This window comes from Copadichromis virginalis, linkage group LG9, assembly GCF_057382275.1.
Source record: "Copadichromis virginalis isolate Kocher_CV1m ecotype Utaka linkage group LG9, C_Virginalis_male_GT1.1, whole genome shotgun sequence".
Lineage (NCBI taxonomy): Eukaryota > Metazoa > Chordata > Actinopteri > Cichliformes > Cichlidae > Copadichromis > Copadichromis virginalis.
The window spans coordinates 34,996,124-35,007,144 of record NC_140626.1 but is presented as its reverse complement, the minus strand read 5'-3'; the positions used below and the strand labels follow the sequence as shown (position 1 = coordinate 35,007,144).

Genomic DNA, 11,021 nt, shown 5'->3' with positions numbered 1-11,021 from the left:
GCATTAACAGGGAAAGGGGGGCACAAAGAAATACTTTTCTTTTTTATTCTCATTTAAAATACCTAGTTTTTATTAAATAATTATCTAAATCTTACAACCAAAGTTTTTATCTGACGTAAAATGTATAGAAATCATACATATACCAACAAGACTGTACATCACTGTCACAACAGGGTTTGTTTTCAGTCAAAGTCTTTATGGCTTTACTACCTGGTGGGTCGGTCTGTAGTCAAAATGCCCAATTTTCTGTCCCAGTCCAGCCCTGCAGGTTATACTGGCAGTGTCACGATGCCAGCTGACTGTATTTCATCATCAGCCAGTGTTGTTCTTTATCAATATTACCAAAGTTTACCATAAGGCAGCATAGAAAGTATTTACTTGCTTTCAGGTTTTATTCAAATGTTAGTCTTTTCAGTTGTTTCCCCACTTTTTTCCTGTTTCAAAATCAAACACCAGTTTGTGAGAAGATTATCTTCTTTTTTTAACAGGCAGATAAAGTTTTGCATTGGCTAATTTGTCAATTGTTTGTTACAAATGTTCGTATTTTAATATTCAAAAATGTTTTTGCCCAAAACATATGTGCAGTATATGTCAGTAAAAATACTATGCAAATATTGCTGTCCTTGAATGCTGAGTAAACACTGACAAAGCACTGATTGTATCTCTTGTACTTTATCAACGCAGTATCTAAAAACTTTGCACCGTAGTGGTTAAAATCTCATTCTAATAAGAGTCAAAAGCGCATTCGGTTATTAGGTTTATAGGATTATTGAATTATGGTTAATGGTTGGTAGAATTTTTTTTTAAACATTATCTGCCAATTACATCTGCCACCCCAACAAAAATTTTCTAGACACGCCACTGCTCAGAATAACTAGCCCCTGGTCACGCACTTTATACACTGTGAACATTGGTCACAGTTCTCACAATTGATTCTCAAAGTGCAAACCTTTGTAGATTGCAAAACGTAAAAGTATTATTATGCCGCGGTTTGTCTTCATCTGCCCGCCACTTTCGTGCGCCTTTTCCCCTCGCGGTGCAGGTGTCTATTTCCGAATGAGGCTCATAGTTATGGGTGTTTTTGTGCTGTTTTTTCTATTGGACGCGATGGTTATCAAAACCAAACATGACAAATTTGGCAAGCGCAGGAGACACGACACGAAGGAGATTTGTCAATCAGGCTGCAGAATGCAATGCTGTACTGTGCAATAAAAAATCAGCGAAAAAGTGAAGCAGCGACGGATGAACAGCGGGACCACTGTGTGCTGTTTATTAATAAACAATAAAATATATTCCTAAATGACAACATGCCTAAAAGCAGAACGGTATTTGTACGTCAGTGGGAAAATAGCGGTGGCTTGCTAGCTTTTGTGCGGCTTCCCCGGGTCAGTGAAAACTTTCAAAAGAGAAATGAATGAACTTACCAGGTTGCCCGATCTCTTCACATATCTTCCTCCAAGCTCGGTCCTTTTTATTCCTGTCTGGGTACTGAAAGCAGCTGGTGTCGCACAGCTCCAGGTTGTTTGCTACGGCGTTGATTAGCCTTCCCACCATTGAAGTATGAAGGGCTTTGGCTGGATCTGCCCCTTTGACCTAGGTTACAGCCACGTCACCAGGCTCCTGATTGGTTGTCGCGGCGCGATTTGACGCTGGAGTTCAGATTTTTCCAACTTGAGCGGTAGATGCGAAACGCGCGTATGCACAAAATGCAACACAAAAACTCACACGCGTGGTTTTTTTCGCGAGTCAAACGCCTGAAACGCCCTACACTGACGCGCGTTTCAGGCGTTTTGGCGCCGCAAATCTGCTTCCGAATTTTCGCGGGAGCCGCAATCGAGTTTGATCCCTCCTAGTAGGACAGGAAACATACTGATACGAGTTTCAAAGTGTCTTTGTAAGCAGACATGATTGAAATGAGCCAGTCTGAGTTTGCTTCCTGCAGTCTGTGCTTCATAAACCGAGCTGAAGCAGAGGCAGCGTGTGCCTGCAGGTGAATGTACACTGCTGTTATAAGAGCTGTGGAAACTCAGGTCCAAAGGACGTAACCATACTGCTGATCCAGGACAGTCACAGAGTTACAGCATCATTTGTGACCATAAAGACAGAAAGCTCATCCAAATCCTGGGATTAAAAGTCTGTCCTGGTGGTGTCCAGTCAAACACGTCTCTGTGAAAGCTTCAATCCAACAGGCTCCAAAGTCCTTCTGCTCATTTCCTCGCCGGGCTCTTGATGTTCCTGTACCATCTCTGTGTCATCCTCCTCGCTCCCTCTTTGCACTCACAGTCTTTGTGCATCATTAACACTCACATGTGGAAAACCAAAGTTTTACTGGGCAGAAGATGATCATCAGTGTCTTTAAAATACTCTTGTTAGAAATGTACGACTTTAATGTGAAACATTCAGAGTTTTTTCTCTTGTTGTGTTTGTTTGAAGCTGCTTCCTGTTGGCTTCAGCTGTTTGGAGTTTCCATTTTCTAAACTTCTACATTCTGAACCTTCTTCAGCTCTGAACAGATGATGAAACACTGAATGATTTCAAGCTCTTTGTCTAATAAACTTACATCTTTCATTCTTTATACAGATTGAAGGACTGTGGTTTGTCATATATTGACCTTGATTATCTGGCAGCAGCACTGAAGTCCAACCCCTCGTATCCCACAGAAGTCGACCTGAGTGGAACCTACAGCAACCTGAAGGATCCAGGAGTGAAGCATCTGTGTGATTTCCTGGAGAATCGACGATGTCGATTTGAAACTCTGAGGTCAGTCAGCATGTTTTAGTTGTGCTGAGATGAATATGATGTGAAAGTTGTGCTGACACTAAACTGCAGACATCAGGCTGATATTATACTGATCCACACTGAGGATCTTCATGGTAAAGTCTGTTTTCTTCTTCTCTGGTTTAGTCCATTGACTGCAGCAGAACAATGTTCACATTTCAAACAGTGATATTCAACGTATGGCCCGCAGCCCACACGCGGCCTGCCCACCTTTCCTGATTCAGAGAGAGGGGACCCTGATTAACTGTGTAGCTTCTTCCTCACAGTTCTAAGGTTCAAAGGTCACGACACACAGCAATCTGTGAAACAGTTTGTAACAGGAATTATTGCACATTTACAAACTAACACTGCTGCACGGCATGCTGGGTAATGCTAGCTGCTCATGTAGTCGTATGCTTTGATGTGAGCTGGAGGCGGAGACATTCCCTGATGACATCACACTGAGTGTTGGTGAATATGAAGTTTCCTTGTGAATGATTTCCAGCTTTGACTGTAACAGTGTGAAGGCAGTGATCACAGCAAAAACTGCATGAAGTATTTGGACTGACAGAAACATGTGGACAGCTTTTGTTCTGAGGGTTTAGACAGAGTCTGCCTCTGTGTGTGCTCACTGTGTTTAATCCTTTAAGACCGGTCGGGGCGGGCACGCTCCGTTGTGCATAACTATTTTTAAATCTCTGTAGAACTGGAACCACATAAGCTAGCGCAATAATTTTAGTTGCATATGGAACCGGAGGTCTTGTACTTACATGTTCTGCCATCAGCTTGTCCTCGGTCACGGTTTCCTTCCACTTATAGCTTTGCAAATATTGCATCAAAAGCACTTACAGCAACAAAAGCATAATATGTCAGAAACACGCTTTGCCGATCCGATCAGCTGTTTGCAACACTTCCTAGGTTGGAATAGACGTCAGCGCGAACTATCACGTGTCCGCCATTACCTGCCCGAAACCGGAAGTGACGTCATTTTCGTGGAAAATTTAGGCGTTTTTTTTTTAACCTTCAGGGTCTTATAAACCTACACTGGTGTTTTTAAAAGTCATGTTTGACTTTATGCTTTTCTGTGTCGTTTCTGGGATGCTTAGAACTCATATTGCACTGCTGGAAATCGTTTATTTTGATGCACATTCTGTTTGTTTGCAAATTTGCAGTATAATATTTATTTTCGTTTTTCCTGCAGTATATAAAAATTGGTCTATCTCAAAAATGAAACTATGAAGACACTCAAAATAAATTTCCTGTGGTGGGAAACTATTTTGTGAAACTTTTTGTATTTACAGTTTTGAGGGATAAACCTCTTGAATTTCTCTAACTAGAAATATATGTAAAAACACAAAAACGTAGTTTATTGCACTTTTTTGTAATTCATGTAATTACTATGCACTTAATGCAGACATATTATTAAAATTTAGGCTATAATGGTTGTATTGATGTATAGCAACTTGAAATACTCCCAAAAATGGCTCTACAGCATGTAAAAATATAAAGATAAGCTCTGGCGGACTAAAAAACGACATTTTCCGCGAAAATGTCACTTCTGGTTTCGGGCAGGTAATGGCGGACACGTGATAGTTCGCGCTGACGTCTATTCCAACCTAGGAAGTGTTGCAAACAGCTGATCGGATCGGCAAAGCTTGTTTCTGACATATTATGCTTTTGTTGCTGTAAGTGCTTTTGATGCAATATTTGCAAAGCTATAAGTGGAAGGAAACCGTGACCGAGGACAAGCTGATGGCATAACATGTAAGTACAACTCCTCCGGTTCCATATGCAAAACAAATTATTGCGCTAGCTTATGTGGTTCCAGTTCTACAGAGATTTAAAAATAGTTACGCAAAATGGAGCGTGCCCGCCCCAACCGGTCTTAAAGAGTTAATAACAATCAGCTCATATTAGACAATAAGCTATATACCAGGAACTGATCACAGTCAGGTCAACCAGCTCTGAGCATGCTCAGTCTGAGTTATGGATATTACGATTCACCATGGCAACGGGTAAATAACGACCAGAAGCTCCGTGTGAATCCAGAGGAGCAGGAACATGAATAATGACCGTAGATGTTTGTGTGCTGGAAGCAAATGAGTGTGTGATGTTCTTTCAGTGTTGCACTTTGTAGACGCTCCCTGAGCACTGGTCTCACAGCCAGCTGCACATAGAGACCAGTGTTGTTAGTCCAGGTCAGAAGATGACTTGTTGGAATGAAAATGAGCTTGTAGTTTGTCTGCTTTAATAATGTGACTGGAAAAAGGTGTTGGACTTCAAATATGTCCGTTTCTGTCACACTTCACCTTTAAAAGTGAAGCCATGTGGTTCCTGGAAGGAAAAACACGACTTCTTCAAGTCTTTGTCCTGTTTTTATGAGAAATGTACGACTTTAATGTGAAACATTCAGAGTTTTTTCTCTTGTTGTGTTTGTTTGAAGCTGCTTCCTGTTGGCTTCAGCTGTTTGGAGTTTCCATTTTCTAAACTTCTACATTCTGAAGCTTCTTCAGCTCTGAACAGATGATGAAACACTGAATGATTTCAAGCACTTTGTCTAATAAACTTACATCTTTCATTCTTTATACAGATTGAAGGACTGTGGTTTGTCAGAGATCAGCTGTGATTATCTGGCAGCAGCACTGAAGTCCAACCCCTCCCATCTGAGAGAGCTGGACCTGAGTAATGACTGCTTTTCGACTAAGAACAACTACCTGCAGGATCCAGGAGTGAAGCATCTGTGTGGTTTCCTGGAGAGTCCAGGATGTAAACTTGAAACTCTGAGGTCAGTCAGCATGTTTTAGTTGTGCTGAGATGAATATGATGTGAAAGTTGTGCTGACACTAAACTGCAGACATCAGGCTGATATTATACTGATCCACACTGAGGATCTTCATGGTAAAGTCTGTTTTCTTCTTCTCTGGTTTAGTCCATTGACTGCAGCAGAACAATGTTCACATTTCAAAAGCTTACATGAATGAATGAGTGGACAGAGATCATCTGAAGCACTTCAAAGGCTTTAAATCAGCACATTTCTCTTTATTCTTTATCAACTCTGTTAGTTTCTCTGTTTTCTGTGGAATGAAGCTAACAGCAGGCTAATAAGATGCTGACCAATAGGTTTCTATTAAAGGTTGTAATTTGTATATGAAAAAGGTGTGGTCCACCTGCACAGGTGAGCAGTCCATCACAGGGCCAACAGAGAGAGACAGAGAAGCACTCTCTCACATCCACACCTACAGCCAATGTAGAAGCACCAATGAACCTAAGCAGCATTTCATTGGACTGTGGGAGAACATCCTGTCAGGGCTCTGTGTGCGGGCAGGCGGAGAGGAGGATCCAAACGCAGGACTCAGACACTAACTTGAAACTCAAAAACCTCAGCTTTATTGCTGGTACAAAAACAAAACATGAATTGAACACGGAATAAGGAGAACCGAAACACACAGGCATAATCTGATGGTACGACGCGACACAGAGCATGGGAAAACACAGGGCTTAAATACACAGGGTAGTAATGAGGGAATGGGCAACAGAAGGGAGACACAGCTGGAGGAGATCAGGGCTAACGAGACGGGGGAGCTAAGCTGCACACACTAACATAAGACAAAGACTTTCACAATAAAACAGGAAACAAGAATTACTAAACCAGATGCAGACATGACACTGAGAGACAGACTAGACACTGAACAGAAACTGTAATACACATGAGAACCCAAAACCTAAGAACTGATCCCTCACCACGAATAGAAACAGATGTATAATGATAATAATAAACAAAGCACCAGAACATCAGAAAACAATCCATAATGCAAAAATAAACCAAAACATAATAAACTCAAAATACTGGGTCCAACGGACCCAGAACCGTGACACATCCAACCTCCACAGAAAGGCCAACAAGCTTCAACCTACAACCTTCTTGCTTTCAGGCACTAGTGCGAACCACTTTTCCCCATTTCAGCCCAAATCCTGCATCTTCCTGTTTCTGACTCCAGGCCAGCTCCACTAACACTTTCTCATCAGACACTGCCACCTAGTGGAGGAAGTCTTAGTTCCATTTGAAGCTTCAGATTACAGTTAGTTCCTTTACAAAGAGGTGGAGGTGGTGGGGCCACAGCACCATCATCACTGAGTGCCATAGGACACTTAACCTTTGTTTCCATATGCTGGGAACTTCCTGTTGTTCCAAGGAGGACTGGAAAATGTTCCTCACAGCACACTTCAATCATCTCCCTCCCACAGCATCAGGACCAGGGCTATTTCTCTCTTTGGTCCCACTAAGAGATTTCCACACAAACACCTCATCAGTGGGACTCTCAGAGCTACCAGCCCTTTGCTACAATCACAAAGCTCTTCATTGAAATCAATGATATCAAAGCTGGAATCAAACGAGTCCAAGTCTTCTGCTGATTCAGCATCACATTCATCTTTGCTCCTTGTTCTGCATCCCCACCATGGACTTCATTCCTTTCCAAGCCAGCCTTGAGTGTCCTTTATTCAGCTCATCCTCTGCTTTACTTTTACACCTGATTTTAGCTGCTTTATCTCTCTTTCAACAGGTTTCTGTGCCTCAATCTTTTTCTTCTCTCCCTCATAACAAGACAGCTTCTTCTGCCTGAGAACATGCTGGAGTGATTTACTAATCCAGGGCTGCTTATTGGGGAAAATACTTCCTGTTTCCAAAGTAATCCCCATTTTCCCCAGAAAGAAATCTCAGTAGAAATCGATGAGCTAAGTGAGAACATGAGCCTTTAAAAAGTCCCAGTGGGAGCAGTCAAAGCAGTCCCTCAGTCCCAGTATAGAGTCTTTGGTCCAGACTGGAACAGCTGTGTGCCCAGTTTGAGCTCTCTTCAGTGCTGTGACCTGACAGACCCAGAGGGGCCATCACATCACATTTAGAAGCTCCCCTGATGGAGCCACAACACATGTCCAACACTTAGTCTGTCTTGTTGGACCAACTGGAAGAAATGATTCAAGGACTTAGTCACAGAACAGAGATTCAAATCTCCAAAATCCAACTGGCTGCATCAGGACATATAGTCTGAAACTCTGCACAGTTTCCTGTTTGAAGCTGCTTCCTGTTGGCTTCAGCTGTTTGGAGTTTCCATTTTCTAAACTTCTACATTCTGAAGCTTCTTCAGCTCTGAACAGATGATGAAACACTGAATGATTTCAAGCTCTTTGTCTAATAAACTTACATCTTTCATTCTTTATACAGATTGGAGAGATGTGGTTTGTCAGAGATCAGCTGTGATTATCTGGCAGCAGCACTGAAGTCCAACCCCTCCCATCTGAGAGAGCTGTACCTGAGCAACAACTACAACCTGCAGGATCCAGGAGTGAAGCATCTGTGTGGTTTCTTGGAGAGTCCAGGATGTGGACTTGAAACTCTGAGGTCAGTCAGCATGTTTTAGTTGTGCTGAGATGAATATGATGTGAAAGTTGTGCTGACTCTAAACTGCAGACATCAGGCTGATATTATACTGATCCACACTGAGGATCTTCATGGTAAAGTCTGTTTTCTTCTTCTCTGGTTTAGTCCATTGACTGCAGCAGAACAATGTTCACATTTCAAACAGTGAGACTCAACGTATGGCCCGCGGCCCACACGCGGCCTGCCCACCTTTCCTGATTCAGAGAGAGGGGACCCTGATTAACTGTGTAGCTTCTTCCTCACAGTTCTAAGTATCAGACACAACAATGAATCATCCACAGCTGACTGTCTTTAGCAGGTCAAAGGTCACGGCACACAGCAGACAGTCAGAAATATTCTAACTCTGATCATTTATCAGCACATATCCATATGTATAAAAACAAAGCTGACACTGTGAGACCTGATCAGAGGTGTGATCATCACAGCAGAGGCCTTTGTGTCAAAGTCACTGAGGATCAAACAGAAACACATGAAGCAGATTTTCCTCTTCTGGCTTTTTATAGCAGATAACCTTCAAAATATTCTGCAGTTCATCAACAACTGAAGCAAACCATGAATCAACATGTGAACGTGAGCCGATGCTGCTGAAGGGAAGCAAAGTTACAGAGGTTTGATTACAGACACAGCTGAGAGTTTGTAATCTGTCATCATTTTAAAAAGTTTCCATGGAACAGCAGAAATGAGGCTTTACTGTCAGAGGCCGACAGCACTGAACACAACAGCAGACTGGTGGCTAATAAACAGTGAATGATGCAGAAACAGATGTTTGAAGCTGTTCTTGGAGTACACTGAGAGAGAGAGAGCTGTGCAGGCAGGAACAGCCAAAGTCAGAGAGAATTCATGAGCATATTTATCAAACGTGAAGCAGAGTTTGGATCTTCTTCTGCTGCTGCTTCACTCAGTTTTGGTTGGAGACAGATGAAACCTGCAGCTTCAGGATCTGTGAGCTGTCCACTTTCAGCCCCGACGGCGTGTCCGTGTACGTGCCGTCGAGTGAACGATCCACGCTCTGTGTTTCCATCTTTGTGTGTTTAGCTGCTCTCATTTACTGTTTTATCTGTTTGCTGCTTGTTGAAATAGTTTGTGAGCTTTAACCTGAGATTCTGGCAAAATACATTAATATTAAACATCGATTCAGGATTGAATGAATCAACATCGCTTTATTCAAATTAAAACCATTTAAATGGGAACATGAATTTTTTACAGCCGCCTCTAATGCTGGGTAATGTCAGCTGGTCCATGTGCAGCTGGCTGTGAGGCTCAGGGAGCATCTACAAAGTGCAACACTGAAAGAACATCATCCATAAATGTTGAGTAATAACCGGACTCTCATACAGCGAGACTCAAATGCCTTTAAACATCAGCTTATCCTGCTGATCCAAGTCCAACACTGAGTTTGTAAAAACATGTTTGTCAATCGTTTTGTTTGTTTCTGAGGAAAATGATTCAATAACTTGCTGCTAATACACAACATTTCATCATATTTCCTCATAAGCCTCTTTTGTCTGACCATTTGATCCCATTTGAATTTGCAATAAAGGATCCACAGAGTTTGGTGACAATGATGACAGTAGATGTTTGTGTGAGGGAAGCAAATGAGTGTGTGATGTTCTTTCAGTGTTGCCCTTTGTAGACGCTCCCTGAGCACTGGTCTCACAGCCAGCTGCACATAGAGACCAGTGTTGTTAGTCCAGGTCAGAAGATGACTTGTTGGAATGAAAATGAGCTTGTAGTTTGTCTGCTTTAATAATGTGACTGGAAAAAGGTGTTGGACTTCAAATATGTCCGTTTCTGTCACACTTCACCTTTAAAAGTGAAGCCATGTGGTTCCTGGAAGGAAAAACACGACTTCTTCAAGTCTTTGTCCTGTTTTTATGAGAAATGTACGACTTTAATGTGAAACATTCAGAGTTTTTTCTCTTGTTGTGTTTGTTTGAAGCTGCTTCCTGTTGGCTTCAGCTGTTTGGAGTTTCCATTTTCTAAACTTCTACGTTCTGAACCTTCTTCAGCTCTGAACAGATGATGAAACACTGAATGATTTCAAGCACTTTGTCTAATAAACTTACATCTTTCATTCTTTATACAGATTGGTGAACTGTGATTTGTCAGAGATCAGCTGTGATTATCTGGCAGCAGCACTGAAGTCCAACCCCTCCCATCTGAGACAGCTGGAGCTGGGTAATGACTACTCCTCTTCTTCAACTAAGAACAACCTGAAGGATCCAGGAGTGAAGCATCTGTGTGGTTTCCTGGAGAGTCCAGGATGTAAACTTGAAACTCTGAGGTCAGTCAGCATGTTTTAGTTGTGCTGAGATGAATATGATGTGAAAGTTGTGCTGACACTAAACTGCAGACATCAGGCTGATAGAATAGAATAGAATAGAATAGAATAGCCTTTATTGTCATTGTACAGAGTACAACGAAATTGGAGTGCCACTCCCTTGGTGCAAGTTTCAATAATAAATATAAATGTAAAATATAAAAAGTACAATAAAACAATCGCAAGTACTCAAACAGTAGTAAGTACGATATATACAGGATAGCAGCATTAATATAATGACAGTGTGAATAGCAGCATAATATAATGGCAGTGACGGTATGGTATAGCTAAGCAGGTTCAATTGTTTTTGTGCTTATTTACTACGGTGATAGCTCTGGGAAAGAAGCTATCCCTGAATCTGTTTGTCCTGGTTTTATGTGACCTGTACCGTCGGCCTGACGGTAATAGTTCAAACAGTTGGTTGCTGGGGTGAGAGTGGTCCTTGATGATATTGCCAGCTCTGCTGAGGTACCGAGAGTTTGCAGTGACCTCCAGGCTGGGCAGAGA

General features: G+C 42.0%; 1 protein-coding gene across 6 annotated transcripts in view; it reads left to right on the top strand.

Moving 5' to 3' along the window:
* LOC146702399 (NACHT, LRR and PYD domains-containing protein 12-like) overlaps positions 1–8,720 on the top strand; it is a 32,396-nt gene extending 23,676 nt beyond the window's left edge. For 4 of the 6 annotated variants that reach the window (XM_085469054.1, XM_085469052.1, XM_085469050.1 and 1 more), the window contains 4 exons: positions 2,581–2,760; positions 5,348–5,542; positions 7,979–8,155; positions 8,300–8,720. In XM_085469054.1, the coding sequence (XP_085325180.1) occupies positions 2,581–2,760; positions 5,348–5,542; positions 7,979–8,155; positions 8,300–8,342 (595 nt within the window). In that variant the 3' untranslated portion in view covers positions 8,343–8,720. Of the gene's footprint in view, positions 1–2,580; positions 2,761–2,904; positions 3,417–5,347; positions 5,543–7,978; positions 8,156–8,299 lie in introns of those variants that run through there. The other 2 variants (XM_085469055.1, XM_085469056.1) reach the window with 2 other exon arrangements.
* Positions 8,721–11,021: the final 2,301 nt, after the last annotated feature.